Source organism: Lactuca serriola, chromosome 6 (genome assembly GCF_051521515.1).
Source record: "Lactuca serriola cultivar US96UC23 chromosome 6, Lser_US96UC23_V15, whole genome shotgun sequence".
In the NCBI taxonomy this organism is placed as follows: Eukaryota; Viridiplantae; Streptophyta; class Magnoliopsida; order Asterales; family Asteraceae; genus Lactuca; species Lactuca serriola.
The window spans coordinates 155,684,356-155,707,518 of NC_136413.1; the positions used below are offsets into that span (position 1 = coordinate 155,684,356).

General features: G+C 39.1%; 1 protein-coding gene across 1 annotated transcript; it reads left to right on the forward strand.

The window, feature by feature from the left end:
* The first annotated feature begins 89 nt into the window (after positions 1 to 89).
* Positions 90 to 3,558, forward strand: LOC145058835 (vacuolar-processing enzyme beta-isozyme-like). Its single transcript, XM_079006717.1, has 9 exons — positions 90 to 266; positions 399 to 563; positions 1,848 to 2,004; positions 2,106 to 2,191; positions 2,270 to 2,469; positions 2,622 to 2,670; positions 2,783 to 2,983; positions 3,089 to 3,277; positions 3,376 to 3,558. Exons 1-9 carry the CDS (start codon positions 90 to 92, stop codon positions 3,556 to 3,558), a joined length of 1,407 nt encoding a protein of 468 aa, XP_078862843.1.
* Positions 3,559 to 23,163: the final 19,605 nt, after the last annotated feature.

The following is a 23,163-nucleotide window of genomic DNA, read 5'->3' on the forward strand; positions in this document are numbered from 1 at the left end:
GAATTATCATTTCCTAGCACATTCACATTTTCTAATATCGATCTTTTTGTTTTCTTCATCACTCTTTCCTTTGTATGGCGAAGTGGACCATGGTTTTCCAATTCAACTTGTTACTTGTAATTTTTCTTGTGATACGATTCTCTGAAGCTAGTGGGCATAACATGTTCGGTATGTTTAGGTCTACTAATTATAAGCAAGAAGGCAATAGCACGATATGGGCCATTCTGGTCGCTGGTTCAAAAGGGTACGATAACTATCGGCATCAGGTGACTATTTCATTTAGTTTTTTGTTTATTTGTTAATTATGATCATTTTTAATGGACTCATTTATGATTGTGTGTTAAAAGATTTAAGAAAAAAAAATATAAGATAACATATTATATGTGTAATCAATTTAGGCCGATGTTTGTCATGCGTATCAAATACTTTCCCGGGGTGGGTTGAAAGATGAAAACATAATTGTCTTCATGTATGATGACATTGCTAATAATCCAAGCAACCCAAGGCCTGGTGTGATAATCAACAACCCCAAAGGCTCTGATGTCTATGCAGGTGTGCCAAAGGTACTATTTGTTAACTATAAATTCTTGTCTCAAATTTTACTAGTGAGTGTTTGGATGTGCAATATTAAAAAAAAAAGGAAATTACATATTTACAACTCCTTTTTACACTATTTAAAGTACTTTTCATCTATTATCAGAAAAATAGATAGTTTCGTAACTCGTTTTTTAAAGACGATAATTCAAGGTAAATGAAGAACTAAGAAACCAAAAAAAAAATGAAATTGCCCTTCTTACGTATTCCCCTCATTCACACCCTAATCGAGATTGTATCACGGTAAAAATGATGATGGTAAGAAAAATAGATATTGGTTTGTTGGGATTAAAAAAACTATTTAACAAAAAGCACACATTAAAGATTTCAATTGAATCTAGCTCACTAAAGCAGATTTTAATGACTCTTATGCTTAAAGATTATCGTACCATTAAATTTCTAACCAAAAAAGGGATATATACACTAATATCCCAATATTTTCAACGATTTGATAAGAAAGTGCTAAACTTTATTTTTTTTTACAGTAAAGTCCTAATTTACGATTTGACAAAAAAGTCATAAACATTATTTTTTTTTAACAAAAAGTCTAAATTACCGGTTAGCCAGAAAAAAATGCTAAAAGTGTCAAAAACTGCCGGTAGTTAAGACTTTATTGTCAAACAAATAAAGTTTATGATTTTCATGTCAAATCGATGAAATTAAGACTTTAATTACTATATATATCCCATTTATTAAATAATAAATTGTCATTTCCTAGTCTTAATTTTGTCATAATAAAAAAAGGTAAATGATGAGATTATAGAGAGATTTATTAATAAATAAAATCGGATTTTCTTAATTCATAATTCTATCATAATTAAAAAAGATAAATGATGAGATTATAGATGCATATTTTTCATATTTAATAATTCTTACCACAAATTATTTTTATGTGAAGCTGTACAGATGATAGGTTTATTTTGTTTATTTATTTAAATTTAAAAGATAAAAAAAAAAAAATCAATCTTAATAATTTATTATTTTTCTTATTTTCTTATAAATCCAAAATTTCTAAATTATTTTGTCATTATAAATACTAATTAACCTATTACTAATTACTATTTGGCAATCATTCAATCAACCATTATTTGATTATCAATATTTCAAACAGTTGATACACAATCTGGTCTTTTACAATTTTTTCATCCAAACACCTTATAACCTCAATTGTGAATAGTGTTTAACACGACGTATGAACCACTTGAATCTAATCACATAACAATTTTTAATATTCAAACATAAATTTGTGTTAGGATTACACTGGTAAAAGTGTAACCGCAGCCAATTTGTACGCTGTGCTTCTTGGAAATAAAACAGCTGTTAAAGGTGGAAGCGGGAAAGTTGTAGCAAGCAATCGTAACGACAAAATCTTCATATATTACTCTGATCATGGAGGCCCTGGAATTCTTGGTATCACTTTTCAACCTTTTGTTACATTTGAAGAAGATCAAATTAAGTTGCATCTAATTTATATTAATTTATTAACATATTTCTCCTTCTAATTACCATAGGGATGCCAAACACGCCTTTTGTTTATGCGAATGATTTGATCAAAGTTCTGAAAACAATGCATGCGAGAAGTACATATGATGAAATGGTAAATCGTAATTTCGCAATTGGTTATAGCCTATGGTTGATCATGACAAATTAAATAATAATTTGAGTGTAAACGTAGGTTATATACGTAGAAGCATGTGAAGGTGGAAGTATTTTCGAAGGTTTGTTGCCCGAAGATCTAAACATTTATGTGACAACCGCATCAAATTCAATTGAGAATAGTTGGGCCACATATTGTCATGATACAAAGCCTCCCTCACCTCCGGAGTTCGATACTTGCTTAGGTGATTTATACAGCATTTCATGGATGGAAGACAGGTATTTTCTTTTTCTCCAATATGAAATTAATATAGTTTCATTTGATTAGAAACCCATAACAACATAGCAAAATGACTTTAATTTCATATAGTGATTGATGAACGTTGTTGATTTGATTACTTATTAACCTTGTTTGGCGTTTTGGTTCTTAGCGAGTCAGAGGATTTGAGGCATGAAACATTGAAACAACAATATTTGAAGGTATTGGTATTAAGATTTCTTCCGTTTTCTTGATTTAATCTTCAATTAATGGCTTTTTAAGATACAAAGAGGATACAATTCCCTTGAACAAAGTCACACAAAATGTTTGTAGGTGAAGAAGAGAACATACAACAACAATTCGTACGAGGGATCACATGTGATGGAATATGGAACTCTACGCATAAATAATGAGACTGTTTCAGTTTATCAAGGTTCAATTCCAAGGAATTTGTCTGTGAATCCAGGTTCATATTTCAGTTCCATGGGCGTTGTTGACCAGAGAAATGCTGATCTTTATTCCATGTGGCAAAAGGTATGCATGGAATTTTGTACCTAGAAAGAAGTAGAATTCAAATAGATATAAAAATTTCAAAATAACTATGCAAAAATGAAGTGATGCGAAATTCATATTGTGCAGTATAAGAAATCCACAGAAGAATCACAAAAGAAGGAACTACTAAAGAAAATCAATGAAATAAAGGTGTATAGAGTACATTTGGATAGAAGTGTCGACATGATCAGCAGCTATTTGTTAGGCTCCCGACACAGATCAGTGAGGGGGGGAGGGTTGCCCCTTGTGGATGATTGGGAATGTCTTAAATCCATGGTGGAAAGTTAAATTTGAACTTTTTATTTCTTTTAACATGATTTTCCTAAGTTTTTTTTTGGTCATCTATTAACGTTTTGAACTTTTGACTGATTAAGGTTCGAACATTTGAGACACACTGTGGATCATTGACTCAGTATGGCATGAAACATACACGAACATTCGCTAACATATGCAACAGTGGTGTTTCAAAGAAAGTCGTGGATGAAGTTGTAAAAGAGACGTGTAGCTCGCATATAATGGGGAAATGGGATCCAAAAATTGTTGGTTACAGCGCGTGATTTATATGTAATGGAACGTGGTAAAAGGAATGAAAGCTTAATTTATGTTTCTATTCAGGATACATAGTTTTACTCCAGAAAAAAAAAATTGAATCATAAAAAAAAAGTCTTTTACAGAAACAATCTCAAAGCAAAACAAAATACATAAACTTCAAACACACCTATACGTAACAATTATTACAAAGACAAACATAACCAAATGATTGTAGAAACGTCGAACGTATATAATGAGTAACTTGCATACTATAATGAAAGCTCATAGGAGAGAGAGAGAGAGAGAGAGAGAGAGGGTTATGACGAATGACGAAGAAACAAAGCTTAAATATAATTTCTTGCCAAAGTTACCTCTTGCCCTTCTAAGTATCATCTAGCCTTCATCGCTACCCTCCATATTGCGGCCCTATTAACCTTCTATCCATGATCATCCCATACCAATCAACTCGATATCTTTAACACACTATCAAAAAGAAATCCATGAACCCAATCCACCTAAACACATAAAAATGGTACCCACACCAACCAAGCCAAGTCACTATTTGGATATCTTGATGAACATAGAACACAGGAAGAGGGAAAAGTACTAATTCTTCGATTATGAAAACTTAAGCTAAAGTATAGAAGAAACATAGTTTATATACAAAAGGTAAGAAGGGTAAAAGTGTAAAACTAACTCTTAACTATAATGAACTAAACAAACTGTTGCGACATGTGCTCAAGTCCTCATGTCCTCTGTGTCGGTTCCGGATCGGAAGTCTGGAGGTGATGCCGTGAGCGAGTTTCTGGCGAGATACCTAAGCAATCATCATAGCAAAGTTGTAAGCATTGCTCCAGGGACCGTGCCCCGGGAACAAGCTCCGACGATCAAGTTAGATTGGTTTTAGATATGAAATGGTTCTTCTTGGCTGGAGTGAACCACCATGGTGTTGGGTATGTGTGTTTAGCCATGGAGGCTCTAGGGTTTCAGCCACCTGGAAAGGTGCCCCTCCAAGAAGGAGGTTATATTATATTTATAAAGGACAATTAAGTCAACTGAGAGTTACATTTGGCCTTGGGCCAGCCCAACCAGGCCCAGCTAGCAGGGAGTTGGGTAATGTCTCCTGGGGTCGCCAGGTGAGCGCTAAGCGATCACCAGGCGCGGGTACTAGACAAGGCTTGCAGGCAAGCACCAGGAGAGCACCATACAAGGCTGGCGTGCCAAGTCTTGACGTCTGGGCCATGCTAATGGACCATACGCTAAGAAGTCCCCCCTAGTTTGATGTCATTGGTGTGGCCAATGACATTAGACTGGATACAGACAAGGGGAGAATGCATTAAAGAGATAAATAAAATGACCGAACCTCGACCACAAGAGATGCGGTGTTATGTGATAAGGTAGACATAGATTTATGCAACACTGGCTGGCTTCATACTCCTTTCTTCTTAAGAGTATGATCTGGTCGATGTGATAGAATGTAACTGTTGTTGGTAATATGATGTAGGATAGGGTTGCTAATGATGCTATGCAGAGCAAGGCTACTACTAATGTTATGTAGAGCTAGGCTACTATATGAAAATGGTGTTGATAAGATGTTGGGCCAAGGTAGCTAAGGAGCGTGACCTCGCCATACAAGCTCTAAGATTGTTATTTGACGTGACTGTTGTGCCAAACTTCGAGGTTCGTAGAGCAAATGCAACGTAATCGATCTGTGAATCCTACCTCCAAGTCGCAACCGAAAGTTGTCTATAGATAGACCGTTGAGGAAAATGCGCATGCCTCCATGAGGGGGGATGAGACCCGCAGCCAGCACCGGGTATCAGATTATATTTCTATTCCCAAGGGAAACTTGGGGTGACTGGTCAGCAGTGCACATGTAACAACCCAAAAACATTGATAAAATTTTTCATTCAAAGACTATAAATTTCAATCATTAATTGTTCCAAAAACCACCATCAATACAATATTCAAAACATCAGAGTACAATTACTCAAAATGTGGAAATCATGAGGGGAGGATGTTGTGCCATCACGTTGTGCCATTCCTTTTCGAACCGGAAATACTTAAAACATAAACATAAACTATATGCACAAAACTTAGTAAGTTCATCAAAGTACCACATACCAAAACATATAATTAGGCTTAACCTTGGGGTATAATCCAATCCGATATACACATATGGGCCCTGCCCTATGGCCTCGTCTGGGGTGTATTTCAACCCAATCAACAAACATAGACCCTGCCCTGGGGCCTTGTCGTGGGGTATCACAAACATACAATAATAGGCCCCTCCCTCAGGTTTATTTCAACCCATCATACAAACTCATATAAGCCACATAATAGCTATCACCCTAGATAACACAATAATGGGCCGGTTTTGATGTCTTCGACCCATGGATACAGTAAGAAGACTCACCTCATAGACAGATGATAAACTGAAACAACACGCTACTCTGGAATCGAATCTACCGGTCACCTTTATAAATACAGCGACCAAAACTCATAATACAGATCACAAGACCCTAAATACCCGTAGGTAAAACTTTGGTTAAAATCTAGGTCAAAATCTAGGTCAAAATCAAAAGTCAAAAGTCAACCCAACGAGTACCACGTCATGGCCTCCTTAGCCACGTCGTGGTCGCAAACCGCCAAAACTGACGATTCTGGACCAAGTCACCACGTCGTGGCGACCTCAAGCATGTTGTGGTGATTCTTCTATACAACTTAAACCATTATGTCCCTTTTCCTTAAATTACAAAAACTCCAAGGCTCAGATCTGGTCTTTCCCATGATCTTGATGGGTAAAGTTTCCAACATTATCCCTCAAACCCTTCCATAAGCCAAACTCCCAAACCCAAACACTAATGGTGACTTGTGACAACTGGAGAATTTCGAGTCAAGCAAAGTAGAAACCACATCACAACTTTGTTGTAATAAACATTTGAAAAGTCAAATAATAGAATTTAAATAACATTAAGAATGCTTTAAGTTAAATCAAGAAGTTCGAGATCACACTTTTAATTAGGAGTGTTTAACTGTGGACCAAGAAGCCATTCGGCCAAGAAGATCGCAACCGAGAACCCATACCATCGGACCAAAAACCCTATGCAAGGGGTGATTCTGGTAACCCTTGGACCGAAAACTCTTTAGTTCTCGGTGGCACACTAAGGCCAAAGATCCCATTCTCGGTTAAGCCAAAAAGGATATCGATTTAGGTGGAGAATCCAAGGTTTGACCTAGTGGCTTGACCTCCTAAATTTACATCCTTTTATCTAACACATATCCATACAATACAAGCTTTTACCCCACAAGAATCCATGCAAAGCACACAATTAACCCCAAACAACTTTACACTCCTTTACCCAACATACCTCCATGTTAAGAATGCAATTACCCATCATATTCCCATACAAAGCATACCATTAATCACCAGGTCTTCATGCAAGGCATGTAATTAACCAACAAGTAACTAGGAAGGAATCTTCTCCCTCATATATAATTCTCGGCCGAAAGTGGGTTCTTCCCACTCTTACCATCTTATTCTTGCTTCAACTTTCTTTTTATCTCTAGACAAGTTCGGAATTTCTTCAAGAATTTATCACCTTCAAGTGTTATTTTATTTTTGGTAAGTATTTTGTGACACCCTAGTATTTTCATACGATTTTATGCTAGTTTCACCATTTTTACACACATTCTTGTGTGTTGACATTCTTAGGATAATAACCATTCCTAGAAGTTCATCCACTCTATTTAAGTGCCAAGCTCGAAATCTTCATCTGAAACCCTTTAAATCATCCATCAAAATCCACCCGAGGTGAGTTCATACCCCCATATTTTTCAATCTTTTTCATGTCTTTAGTGGGGGAATACAAGTAAAAATCGTTTATCATACAAATATTTGTATGTTTTATCTTGATGTAAAATATAAGATATTGTTTGCATAAGATGTGGTTAACACTAGTTTTATCCAAATATGTGTGTTATATTAGTTTTAAAATGTAAAACTAAAAAACAAACATAACCTATGTTAGAAGATCATAAGAAAATGTGATTTGTAAAACTATATGGTTTTGGAAACTTTTACCAAAAGATAGATTTTCTAGAAAAAATAGTTACATTATAGTTACTTACTGTTTTGGTGGGTTACTACCCAAAGATATCATGTTTTGATTACATATTTTGACACTAGACAAGATTACAACTTTATATTTATATAAAAGATTATAAAAATAGTCTCAACAAACATACAAGATAAACTATAATTGGTATAGTTTGGGAGTCAAAAAACCACAGCTTCATTTTAGAAAAACCATATAATTATTCAAAGTAAAATTATTTCATTTTACAAGAAAAAGGAATCATAGTTCATGTATATTTGTTGATGCTCTTGTGAGACATTCTCTTCACCGTACCTACCTAGCGTACACTTTAAGTCCTACATTATAAACAGAGTATCTTGGAGGGAGAGTGAGATAGTTGAGTGTGTGTGTGTGTATATATATATATATATATATATATATATATATATATATATATATATATATATATATATGGGATTGAAAACCCCACACCTCAGCTGTTCGCTATAGTTAGACCGACAGTTTTAGGGTGACAAAAGTCTACCGATTTTGACGCCTGAAGAACTTTGTTCAGGCATCTCAGTCATATCAAGCATGATAATAATAACTCACATAGGTATTAACAAAACGATTTGGTTTACAGAGTAACTCACATGTCATTAGTTTTATAAAAAGATATAACAATATAGTATCTTTCAGTACAACAATACTCATACATTGTTGGTCTTAGGGTTTAAGACTACAGTTCATACTTAAGAAAATATTGGATTTTCTGAAAGCATACATTATCATTTTACAAGGAAAACATACTAAGGAAATACATACATCTACATTTTATAGTTAAGAAAATATTAGATTTTCTAGAAACATACATTATCATTTTACATGGAAAATACACAAAGGAAACACATACATTCATAGTTCCTATTAAAGAAAATATCATATTTTCTAGAAGTATACAAAAATCATTTTCATGAAAACGTTACAAATCCTTCTCACACAAATATGTGTATGAACTCACCAACTTAATTGTTGACACATTTCAAAAATCACTTGTATTCTCAGGAAACCAGTAGACAGGTATTCAACCCTTCTTAAGGACCGGCGTCGTTGTTTCATGCTTTTTACTTTTCAGTTGTTTATATGAACTTTGAGCAAACAAAGCTTGTAAAAAATGTAATCATAATTCTCAATGTATGTATGTTTGTGTTTCTATGTTTCATTTATATTCAATTGTTATGATACTATACAATGACGTCATAAGCCCTCAGACGTTTCCACCATTCCAGTTCGGGGGTGTGACATGACTTAATGCATCAAGATTCTCATTAAGTACCAAATCCTTAGATCTGCACCTCTAAATATTCCATAATGGTTTCACACTCCAAAGTGACCTTAAAAATCATGGCTTTATGGACTTGCATGTCCACATCTATTTTCTTATTTTAGAGCAAAAATAGGGCTTAATGAGTAAGATCCAATGCATGACATCAAAACTTGATTGTAATCCAAATCCAAGACACTACTTGCTCATTTTGACCTGGAGATTCATAAACTTGCAAACTTTATGAGACCCCGTCACTTAAGTCCATCTAAATCATGGGAAAAGGGGACAAAAACAAGAGCTCTAGCAACATGATAAGAAAAGTTCGAGTTTGGGCACTCACCAAGGTCTATGAGATGAGCTTAGCTGAAGAAATGATGCTTTCCACGAAACCACCTCGTCAAAATCTTAATTGTCCTTCTAAAATGACCAAAATGCAGTAAGAATGAGCTCATATATTCAATGGAGGCTAAGGTTAGGGTTTCTGAGGTTTGAAGGAAGATGGAGGCTGATACCCTAGCATTAATGTTCCTTAAATATGGTCCAAGACCCAAAAATAAGGGTTTTCACTAAAAAGCACCTGCTACACCATGGTGCGTTAAGACCACGCCGTGGTGGGTCATTAAAATCCTAAGATCCAAACTGATATGCCACGTATTGGTGATGCTCCACCATGTCGTGACCTCTCCTTTTAAAATAAATACAAGAAAGATGATACATACCTGAACCGAATGTTACAAATCTCCCCCACTTGAATTAGAATTCGTCCTTAAAGTCCCCATCTACAAATAACTCAGGGTAGTGTTCTCGTATTTTTTCCTTAGGATCCCAATTCCATTAAAAACCTTTCCGATGCTACGATTGGACCTTGACCAGAGATACTACCTTAGTACGCAAGGCCTTATTCTTCCTATCCAAGATCGTGACTGTCTCTACATAATTCAAACGATCATAAACGTGAATGTTATCCAAGTGAACAAGTACAAACTTGTTGGTCGTATACTTCGGAAGCTGAGAAACCTAGGGCCTAGCTTACGCCGCTTATGAAATTGGATGACGCCTTTCTGAAACATCCCAAAAATATACTCCAAATTTTTTTTTTAATTATTAAGAAAACTATAGTCATCAAACATCATATAAAATCATAAATAATGTATCTCAAAATATCATAACATCTGTCAAATATATTAGAGTATAAACATCCCTAGCTAAACAAATGGTGTGTGCACTGTAATCATCCCGAGCTCTTTCCCTTGCTACTGGAAGTACCTGAAACCAAAACTGAAAACTATAAGCACAAAGCTTAGTGAGTCTCCCCAAACTACCAACTACCATACATATCATAACAAAATAACGTACATCGGTCCCTGCCCGACATAGGACAAGTCCGACATCGTGCCCCGCCCGACATCAGACCGAAATCTGGTATAGATATAAACATATCAACAATGCATATAACATAAACACATAAAATAAATTGTACTTCGGCCTAGCCACTACATCGGGCCCCGCCCAACATCGAACCGAAGTCCGGCATCGGGCCCCGCCTGGCATCAGACCGAAGTCTGGCATCGGCCCTGCCCGGCATCGTACCGAAGTTCAATATACATATATCATATCAATAAACATATAACATAAACACATATCATTCCATATAAACATACCTCAGGATTGCCCCAGCATAGGACCTACATCCGACATATAGTAACATACATAAACGGGTCGACGTTGGTGCCTTGGACCCGTTCCTATAGAAGAAGACTCACCTCGCACTGCTGAAGTACTACGAATAAATCTCGGGTTGCTGACTGACAGATCCCCAAGCTGTTAAAATCAAAATAACACCCAATTGATAATTGTGTCCCAACACATAACCATAGGTCCATGCTTGGGGTAAGTGTAACACCTATTTATTTATTAAATAAATAAATAAAATAATGAACGATTAGTAGCCCTAAAAAAAAATAATTATATGGCAAGGTGTTGGTTTCCAAGAACCGAAGGCTACAATGTTAGAAGGCATGGACTAAAAAAGTTAACATGGCTGAAGTTTAAGCATTGGACCTTCGTTGAAAAGAAATTGTCAAACAAGGGGTGGTTTAGTAAATTCTGGATTTGTTTTGTATATATTTTTGAAGGTAGGGCTATATGGTAACTTTTGAGACTTCATTGAAGAGATCTTGGAGGCTAAAGGACTAACTTGTGAATTTTGGGACTTTATTGAGAACAAATTTGTAGAGGAGGGGCAGAATTGTAATTATTGGAGCTGATTTGAAAAGATCCCAAGGAGGGACCGAACATGTAAAAATGGGCAAAGGATTGTTTGATGCGGGATTTAAACCTGATAGCTGCTTCTTCCCTGTTACATTACCCTAAACCCTTCATCTTTCAGCCGCTTCCATTCATCCTCCTCATTTTCAACCTCCGTCAGCAGTCCCTTTTCCCCCCACCTGGTTCGTTCTCCGACAAGCTAGCGGCCACCAAGCAATTACCCGACCTCCTGCTTTGCCGACCGATCGAGACTCCATCTCGCTATCGCCATCAGCTGACCTCGTTGTCAAAAGTGTTAGTCATCAGCCTCATAGCCGCCATTGGAGTCGGATTAAACCGCCGCTGCGTTCTAGCGGCCGACGAAGACAAGGATGATGCTCCGACGTGATTCGGTTGTCGAGATCACAACCCTAGCCGCCACCCCGCTGTTGGGGGCTGTTGAAGACGATGAGCCGCCTGCCTTCCTCATGGCCACCTTGCACCGCCACCATGATGAACGTTGATGATGCTGCTGCCCTTCGACGATGAGCATTGCTGCTGCTCCTTCTCTGCCGCCATAGAGCCGTTGTTACGCCATTGCCATTGCTACTCACCTTAGGTAGGTGGCTGGGTTCGTTTTGCTAGAAGAAAAATTGAGGGTGTGTGCTCCCAGTCGCGTGTGTGTTGTATGTGGTTTATCTTGGTCGGAAAATGGAAAAGAATGCCCACCATGGCCGCCAGCCATGGTGGCTGCCGCTGTGACAACCCGATATTTCAAGACGATATGTTGGGACACAAGTCAAATTAAGGTCAAAATTTAACTTTCCTAAAATCTTATTTGGGGTAAATAAAGTAGAAGGAATAGTATCAAGGTTTCCAAGCATATAAAGAACGCTAAAATCCGAGTTATAACGAAGGAGTTATGACCATTCTAAGTTTTTCCGACAGAAAAACGACAATACGAAGTTACGTAAAACTCGAATCGGAGATTGAGCGACTTTTGGCCGAAATGACCTAAACGAGAATTGAAGGTCTCGTCAATGGTATTTCAGCGGTAAAAAGTCTAGCAAAAACCGACGTCAGATAAAGATGTTATGAATTTTTAAAGAAATTCCTTAATCACGTCATTTTAATAAATAAATAATAAAAATTATTTCATAATTTGCCAACGGAATCTAAATGAAAGTTGTAGATCATAGTCTCACCTTCGCGTGGATATAAAGAATGTCGAAAACGGAGTTCGTATGAAGGAGATATGAATTTTTAAAGTTTAATTAAAATAATTATAAATTTAATTAAAAACCCCCGGTATTATCCGAAGGGGAGTCATCGGATAGGACCGAAGTACGCCCTGCGTACCTTCGTACGCCCCGCGTACTGAGATCAAGGGCCTCGGATCGTCCACGTCGCCTTATCCGAGGTGTCCGACCCGTCCGACCCGTCCGAAGCGTCCGACCCGTCCGACCCGCCGTCCCATCCGACCCGCCTCCCCAGCAACCCGTCTCATTCGAAGCCGAGGCAGTCGAGGCTTCGGTCATGCATGACGTACGCGTACGCACTGCGTACGAGCGTACGCCCCGCGTACCGAGGCGGTTCAGCCTTCCTATAAATAGGATGCGAGGCTTTCCGAGATATTTGCTCAATTCTTCTCTTTTCTCTTGCGTCTTGCCTCGTTTTCTGTGCCCGTTCAAACCCGAAGCTCTGGCCTTTTTGCTCAAGTCCCGTGGGTCGATCTTACTCCCGAGATTCCCGAGAATCCCGAGAAAAATCCGTTTCCCGAGACGAAACTCTGCCCGGTTTTCCATCTCGCTATCTTCAAACTTTCAGGTGAGTTCATACCCCTATAATCCACACTTTTAAATGTTTTATAAATATTTTTATATGCTTTTAAGGGAGGGGGAATACAAGTAAAACACACGATGATTATCGTATGTTATATAAAGTTTCGTTTTATACTTTTTATCAACGGAATCGCATGTGATTTATAATTATTATAAAGAAACTTTCGTATGCAAAATGTATCACGATAACATCATATCTTTTGAAATGAAAAGTGTTGTTATTTATATATAAATCAAACACATTGCTTATACTGTATGTATATGTGTCCACCTATCATACTACAAACATACGATTATTTTGGCACGAAAAACATCAATATTTTGGGATACTTCTTGTTAATAAATCAATCTTATGTGATTTATAACTAGTATACAAATGGATTTACTACAAGTTTAACAGTTTCACTAAACATATTACTTCAAATGACTTTCTTAAACGTTTTTACATGATTAAAGCTCGTTATCAAACTGTCTTACATACTGTAAGCTTCCTTTCAAAATCGGTTACAAAGGTGTTTTCAAACAATGGTTTTCCGTGTACTTAAACTGTCTTATCAAACAAAATACTTTCAATCATTTTATAAACCGACATCAAGTCACAAATTCTTTATTAGACTTTTCAACGGTTTTACAAAACTTCTTTATGCTTTTATATTATAAATTGCCTCTATATGTATAGTTATATAAGAAATGTTTAAAAGACTTAGGAAGGCTATCCACCCTATTTCCTTTTCGCGCCTTGAGATGTGGTCTGGTGGGATATTGGGCATTCGTCCGAAAGTCGTTTAAATATTAGTTATATATCATGTATACATATATGGTCATAAATGTTACATCAGTTAATTTAGTTCCGATACTCGTAGATAGCAATGGTGTATAAACCTACTTGGTCACTCATCAATTACATTCTAGTAAACTATTATAGCAATAGTTTAGAGTAAACAAAACATTTTCCCTACTACAAGAAATTACACCAGAGTCAGTTCATTCATGAGTCCAGACTACATGTTATATGAAGGAATACTCTTACATGAATACTTATACATGAATACTTTTACACAGACATTATATGGCAAATTACTACTACATGTTATATGAAGGAATACTCTTACATGAATACTTATACATGAATACTTTTACATAGACATTATATGGCAAATTACTATTACATGTTATATGTCTAGATACGGTTATATTGTTCGCCTTTCTATCTTTACCTTGTGATTCAATCACATCATCGACGAGATAGACTGGGACTTTATCTCCTAGTACCACATCATACTTTGAGGGACTAACCATTCCGACAACCACTGTTAGCTACAGAGGTAAATGAACAATCTACGGATGTTCTAGGTTGATACCATCGTGGGTATACATAAGGGACTAACTATTCCTAAACCCGGCTGTTAGCAACAGAGGTAAATGAACAGTCTACGGATGTTCTAGGTTGATACCATTTCAGGTATACTTAAGGGACTACTAATAAGAGTTAAACAAGGAAAAACCATCACATTTTCAAGAGATGCGTACTTTCAAAACAGTCAGGTCTAGGTAAAAGACTACTTTCAAAACATTCGAGTCTTGGTAGAAGACTACTTTTATACTAGTAGGAAATATGGGATTTTCTAGAGCTTTTCATACTTATACTAAATGTTTCATCATTCATTTACCAGTCTTTCATATCAACTAATCAAAGCAATGACATTAAATATTTATGAACTCACCAGCTTAAATGCTGATCTACTCTTTCAAAATAACTTGTATTCTCAGGTTACAAATAGACAGGTGTCGATGCAAGGTTTAGAGAAGACGGAGCAGTCAAGACTCGTCTTTTATTTTGATCAGTTATCATGCTGTCTTGTACTATGAAAGAAAACACTTGTAACTAAAATTATACTATTAATTCAATGGATGATGTTGTTGCTTGTTTACTACTTTACATTTGTTGTGATGCATACATGACGTCCTCCGCCCTAGAACGTTTCCGCCGTTCGTGGTTTTGGGGTGTGACAGCCGCCACTCACCACCGACGGCAACCAAGGTGGTTATGTGTGTGTATGTTTAGCTTAGTTAGTGGGTGTGTTACTTTGGTATTTTCATTGTAATTGTAACAAAAAAACAGAATAATGAAAGGAACTTGAAAACCACCACCTTAGGGTGGTGGCTGCCGCCACTGGCCGCCGTGTCGGGTGGCGGTGTGCTTAGTTGTGTTGGGATTGCTAGTTTGGGTATGTTTGGTCAAGGGACTAAAACCCTAATGGTCCCAATGAGGCTTAATGGACATAAAAGCGCAAGCATGTGTCTAATGGGCTGAATGGACCATAATGGATCCAAGGACTTAGCTAATGGGCATATCGGGCTAAGATGGGTTGGAAACCCTAATGCCATGAAACCCTAATTTTGGGGAAATAATCGGAACACATGGGAATTATTAGTAACTTGGAATAATAAATAATAATCATTGGCAAGATTAATCTAAGCGATAGTGGACTTAATGGAGTAGGTCCTTAGACGATTAAGTCCTTAATGGGTTAAGCAGGAAACTTAACCCTAATCATCATTTTATGTGAAACCCTAATTTCACTTGGGTGTATTGTTGGACCTTTTATTGGCCCTTGATGATTAGGTTATTAAATAGGCTATCCAAGATCAAGTAAATGGTCTAGAGTAATTTAATGGGCCTAGGTAAGGCCCATGTAAGGGACTTAGGCCCAATTTGGAAAATTGGGCCATAGTTTGGGCCTTAATGATTATATGATGTTGGGCCTAGAATGAGACCATGTATAGGCCTAGGCCCAATTTGGAAAATTAGGCCATGTGTTGGGCTTTGATTCCTAATTGACTTTGGGCCTACAGATTAGGCCTTGGGCTTGAATAAGCCAAGCTAGGAGTAATGCAGTAATTACCCAAAGAATGTACATATGGTTATGTATTGGGACCCAACTATTAATTGGGTGTTATTTTGGTGTTGACAGTTCGGGAATCTGTCAGCCAGCAGCTGGGGTCGAGTCTGCAGGACTTCAGCAAGTGGGGGCTTGTGTCTTCGGGACTTCAGCAGTGTGAGGTGAGTTATCTTCCAGTAGCAGTGGGTCTACAGCCACAATGTCGGCCCACCAGTAGGGTTCGTATGATAGATGATTGTCTTTGTGATATCATCTAGGATTGCTACTACCTAATATGTTATATGCTAGCATGATATGTTGTATGTGATAGTAGTAGAGTTTGGTTGTTAGGACCGAAGGGTAGTCAGACACCCCAGATATGTATGACATTATGTGATGATATGTTTGCATGCTGGCTTGTTATGTTTTATGCGATAGAGGTAGTAGGAGGGGACCAGTCCCCGAGTTTGGTTGTTAGGACCGAAGGGTAGTTCAGGCAGCCCAGATATGTCTGATAATATGTTTATGTTATGTTATATGTGATAGTAGTAGTAGGGGGTGAAATAGTCCCCGAGTTCGGTTGTTAGGACCGAAGTGTAGTCAGCACCCCATAATGGCTCGACATGGGTAGGTAAGCGCCCCAGAATGGCTTGACACGGGAAGGACGGCACCCCATAATGGCCGCATGGGTAGGTCGGCACCCCAGAATGGCCGTACCGGGTAGGTCGGGTACCCTAGAAATGTCTGGTAGTATGTATGTTATGTGATTGTATGGTATGTGGTATGATGGGGCAACTCACTAAGCTTCGTTCTTACGGTTTTCAGTTTTGGTTTCAGGTACTTTGTGTTTAGAGGAAAGGAGTAGGCTTGATTGCAGCGCATCACACTATGGTTTTCCGCACATGAGATCTTTGGGATTACACTCTGATATTGTTTTATGATATTATGCTTTGACTATTTCTACTTGGGTTTTAACATGACATGATATTATGGATGTTATCTTATACCGTTGGTTTTATAATAACTTATTTAAAAATGAAATTTTTGGCCTTGAATTTTGGGATGTTACAGTAAGAGACTACTTTACCCCCATTTTAGCTTTATTCAATCTCAAGGCCCAATCTAAAGGATCAAAAAGTCAAATTATCAACCCAAGCCCAACATATGGCCCAATTTTCCAAATTGTGCCCAAACCTTTACATGGTCATACCCTAAGGCCCAACCATTTATTCTAGTCCAAACATTTCATATTCCCATGGTTGAACATCTCATAATCATCAAGGCCCAATTATGGCCCAATTTTACAAATTGGGCCCAAGCCTTTCCAATCGGCCTTATCCTAAGCCCAATTCAATATTCTAGTCCATATACTTGTTCTTGGATGGCCCATCAATAGCCCAATCATCAAAGCCCAACAAAAAGACCAACTCAAAGCCCAAACCCAATTAGGGTTTTTACATGAAATGACGATTAGGGTTAAGTGTTCTCACTTAACCCATTAATTCTATTATTCCACTAAGCCAACATATAATGGAATCGGCATAAGTCATAACTTCAGTCCACTGGTCCAAACATGGGTCCCGTCAATCCAAAACTAACATTTTCTAAAATTAGGGTTTTCTAAACCCTAATTCGGGTATCTAACCCAAGCATATGCCAATTAGCTAAACAGTTAGGCATTCAGGTTACTTAATGTTTCATTAGGTCAATTAGGGTTTCATTAGCTCGAGCACCACCGATAGCCACCTCGGGCGATGGTGGTCGACGGCGGCATACGGAGGCAACCACTACCTCACGACGGTGGTGGTTATGATTTTAGGCCCAAAAAATGTCCAAGCATATCCAATAGCAATCCATTAACACACTAATGCACACCGCCACCCAACATGGCGGTTGTTGGCGGTAGGAGGCGGTAACACGGTGGCAGCCACCACCTCATGGTGGTGGTGGTGAGTTTTTCCGGCCAAAAATCTCACATCCAATATAACGCCACCAACACCCGCCTAAACACAGTAATCACTTGCACACAACCACCTTCCACAGTGGCTGGTGGCGACGAGAGATGGCAGTAAGCAGTAGTAAGTTAATGGCCACCATGGTTGGCTACCATGGTGGTTCCCACGTCTTCCGGCCAACATAAAGCATACACACAACTTCGAAATGCAACAACAACTCACACACCTGCATGAAATCCATTGAAACACACACCAACACAACCACTATCGTGGTGGCAGGCGGCGGCCGGAACTCGCTAGCGAATCAGAATAGCCGCATGGTGGCTATGGCGACGGGACTTGGGAAATGGCAGAACAAGGAAGGAGCACATCAGTAGGGAAGGGAGAAGTGGCAGCGACCACAAACTCGTCGATCCTTGTAGTCATCAGCGACGGCAGCGGCGAAATTTAGCTCTAGGCTTCTGGCTTCGTCGGCAGTGGCGTCGCAGAAGAGTGCTCGGCTGTTCAGGGCGTCACCGGCAGTGGTTGTGGCAGTCGATCTCGGCTTGGTAGCGGCGACTAAAGAGGTTGGCAGCTGGAGCATACAATCTAGGGTTAGGTTTTCAGATGCTAACCTTAAGACCGGAAAGAAAAGGGCATCAGGTATATCCCATGATCTTTCAAACTTTAATCATTTATCCTATATCAGTCCCTCCCCACAATATTTGTTTTCAATTTAAATCCAAAACTTAACCTTTAGCCCTTTCTTCCATAATTCCTTTCATAATAAGCCCTAATAATTACCAAGCAGCCCCTGTCTTCAAAAATCCATTCAAGTCAAACCCATAATTTACTAAACAGCCCTCAACCATCAAAATTCTTTACAAATTAAATATGGTAATTACATTTTAACCCCCAAACTCTCAATTATGACTTTTAGCTCCTCGAAACCAACACCTTGATCACTTATTATTGATTTTAGGGTTTCTACTCATATATTAATTCGTCTATTTATTCATTTAATAAACGGGGTGTTACAACTCTCCCCCACTTAAATTAGATTTCGTCCTCGAAATCATTCCTTACCAATTCTGTCACGCCAAACAACTTGAGCGACCTAGACACAATCCCGAGTATTCCTCAGTCTTCCCAAGGCAGTCTAAATCATCCCTTGTAGGGTTCTAAACCCCAAAATGAATGAAATCCTTGCAACATGATCACATCCACTCCGTCTGAAATCTACAGTCTCGAGGTGGTCTGACTCCCTGACAGAGCGCCCATGTAGAATCATTATTGTTTAACCTAATCTACTTATCTCTCAATTGACTACTCATATTCTGATGACTCGAGGTTTCCACTAGAAAACAGAATCATAGACCCAATTACCCCTACAGATCACTTATACTTTGCCAAGGCTCAGATAATCCCGTTGTGAGTGACTTATCATAACCCAGCAATCTGTTACTCTAACCATACATGAAATCCTAAAATACCATTACTTCTTGAGACACTGAAACTATCTGAAGCACTAAACTGCCTGAAATAGTATGTTGCGCCCTGGCTGCCTTCCAAAATCCACCGAGACCTACCTGGTCTCAAATCGTTTGCCAATCATCTGAAATATCGGGTTCCGAACCGGTTGCGGAGCCAAAGGGCTCCCATGTAGTCGCCCCACACGATTTCTGAATGAAATCCTTGTCTGTCGATAGTTGCCACTAGTTAATCTTGCCACTGTGGCTGTAACGACCTCCTGATCCAACCGATCGGGTCCATACGTTGAATCCTGACGTCACCCAAATCCAACGCTAAAAGTGATTGCTACATGACCAAGGGTAGTCTTATATCATAAATGACCTTAAGTGGTCCATCGCTTCCTTCATCCTATGACCGCAGTGATGTTCCTACGAGCTTATCACTGGCCCAACCAGGTCTAATTCATCTGGGGAAATCCATAAACCAATCTGCGGATTTACCACGCCCTCAGTGTTGCAGCCGAACTGATGGGTACTATTATTCCCTCCGCGATTCAACACACTCCCAAGCTATCTACTAACCTAGTGAATGCTACGGCTACACCCGTAGATTTATAACACTCTAGCACTACCTGCCAACCTTGTGAATGTCACAGCTACACCCACAGACTTACAACACTTCTAGTACTGTCTGCCAACCTTGTGAATGCTATGGCTACAACAGCAGACTCACAACACTCTTACAGTATCTATCATCCTTGTGAATGCTATGGATACAACCGTAGACTTACAACACTTTCTCACACTATTTGGCTACTAGTGAATGTTACGACTATCCCGAAGTCTTACAACACTTTCCACACTGTCTCAATCACTGATTACCAATCCGAACACATCCAACATCGAGCATACACATGACTTAGCATCCCAAACAGAACTCATGTCCTGATTGAAATCCCTAACCTGATTCCCTAAGGCCTGCTATCAAAATTCCAAGAACGCGATCTCATTATTGGCAAGTTTTTCGAACTCCCAACTCACACTATCCTCAATCCATATAGCGCTTGGGCGGTCTTCCTTTCTGACAAGGATGCGAAACTTATCCCACTCTCAAAACTGCTCCTGCTTCTGGATCCCTGGGCGATTCTCCCCCACTTAGATTTGACTAAGTCTTCATAATACATTAAAAGTGGAAAATTTTCAATCCTTCTCACTTTCCAACTATCAATCCGATGACAACCAGCTCTTCCCAACTAGTGTTCCATTACTAGCTAATTAATAACGGTTATTAAGACCACCAAATCTTGTCGACGCTGGATAACCATCCTGCGGAACCCTGACTACAGACCTTCCATAGAACACCCCTGATCCGATCTCGACCATGATCCAAGATAACGTTGTACACTCCCAATCCTGCAATTCGGGGAATGACCTTTAGCTATCCGCTAATAATTCTTGGTATGCAATTGGCATATGACATCTATTGAAAATAAAATTCAAACACAAACAGAGGATAAGCCCAGAGTTACACTTACTCAAACCCTTGGAATGAAAGGCTCCACAGTGCAGTTTCGTGCACGTGCTGCACTGAATCTGGACCTGCTGGCCTCTTAAAATCTGATCTGAAATCTAGGTCTCTTCCCGAGACCCTTCAATTTATGCAACTGATCGGGTTCCCTCTTTCCAATATACTCCAAGTCAATATCCCGCTCTCGGGTTCTAGAAGTCATATCATTCTGGGTCTCATACCTCGAGATACTCACGATCTTCCTGATATCATTCCGTTGTATGTCATGATACCTTACCTTCTTCATTTCCTCATCTGCAGCACATTGTGGAACCAAATAAGCTCTCTCTCCCGAGACTTGGCAGTGATCTCTGCCACAATCTCAGTAGTCTGGCGGAGATCTAGTAACTCTTGTGCCAACTAGTGCGCCTCAATCGCCTAGGCAAACTCTGCCCGGAATCTGATCGAAAAGTCATCCCATGACATAACATCAACCGCATTATCTCTCAACTCACTACCAACCTCTTCCCATCAATCATGTGCCCTGTCCTCCAGTAGGCAGGATGTAAGTCGAACCTTGTCCTTCTAGGGCAACGGTTGATACGAAAAGTGTTGGCGTCATCTGCCAACCATCTACTGCTAGCAATGGACATCGCCCCATGATAATCTGGAGATTCACAAGCTCTAAACTCCTGAATCATCAACGTACAAGTTCCTATCATGGTTGCTATCTCAATGCGGAATGCACTCCTGGAAACCAACACCTTGCTCAATTATTATTGATTTTAGGGATTCCATTCATTTATTAATTTGTCTATTTATTCATTTAATAAATGGGGTGTTACACTTTCCAAGGTGATACCTTCAGAAGCACCAAGTCTCCTACCTGAAAGTCGAGGTCTGAATGTCACCGGTATGTATGCCACTTTTCTCGGCTTTACGCGACTTGCAACCTGTCGCATACCTGCTGAATCAACTCCATAGTCTTGAGTACTACCTCAGTACTCCCCATGACCCGATGCCCGACCTTGTCCCAGCAAATCAGGTTCCAGTACCTCCTCCCATACAACATCTCAAACGGTAGTCGGTCAATACTGGCATGATAACTATTATTGTTTGAGAACTCAGCCAGTGAGAGATAAGTATCCCAACTTCTTCCATAATCTAAAACACATGCCCGAAGCATATCTTTGAGTGTTTGAATCATTTACTCATTCTGATCATTGGTATGGGGGTGATATGTTGTATTAAAATGCAACTGAGTTCCCAACTCCACATCGAACGTCCCCCAGAACCTAGAACTAAAACGAACATCAAGGGTTTGAAACCACTAAAACTGGAACTCTAAGTCGAACTACCACCTCCCGAGTATAGATATTGGCTAGCTTCTCAATGGATATTCTCTCAGAAATCAGTACGATATGAGCACTCTTGGTCAACCTATGCACAATGACCCATATAGAATCAACTCCATGCGCCATCCTTGGCAGTTTTGTGATGAAATCCATGGTAATCTCTTCCCACTTCCACATGGGGAAAGGGTAACGACTGTATATTTCCATGGGGTGTTTAATGTTTGGCCTTGACTTTCCTACAATTCATGCACCCCTTGACAAACCATGCTATCTCCCATTTCATACAGGGCCACCAATAACTCAACTTCAGATCTCGATAAATCTTTATAGCCCCCAGATGGATTGAGAACTTTGACTTATGAGACTCCTCCAGAATTGGTTGTCTCACCCTACTAGTAGTCGGAACCTAGAATCTACCGCACTAAGTCAACAAGCCCCAACTATCTATGAAAAATGATGGAATCCGACCCCTGATTCGCTCGACTTTCCAATTCTCTTTTTTCAATGCCTCCACCTGATCCTTTCTGATCAAATCCAACAAAGATGAAGTAATAAGCATTCTCCAACAAATATCCTTGATAGGACCACCCACCACCTGACGGCTCAGAGCATCGGCCACTACATTGGCCTTCCCAGAGTGGTACATAATCTCACAATCATAGTCCTTACCACATCCAACCACCTCCATTGCCACATATTCAAATTCAGTTGATCCATCAACTACCTCAAACTCTTGTGGATAGTATAAGTAGTACACTTAACCCCATCTAGATATTGCCTCCAAATATTGAGGGAAAAGACCTCAACCCCCAAGATAATTTGCCTTATGAGGCTTAAACTGCCTCGAAGCGTAAGCAATCACATGACCCCTATGCATAAGGACAACTCCCAAACCTAAACTAGAGGCATCACAATAAACCACAAAATCATCCAGTCCCTCGAGAAGTGCAAGAATCGAGACCTTGCACAAACTTTGCCTTAGAGTCT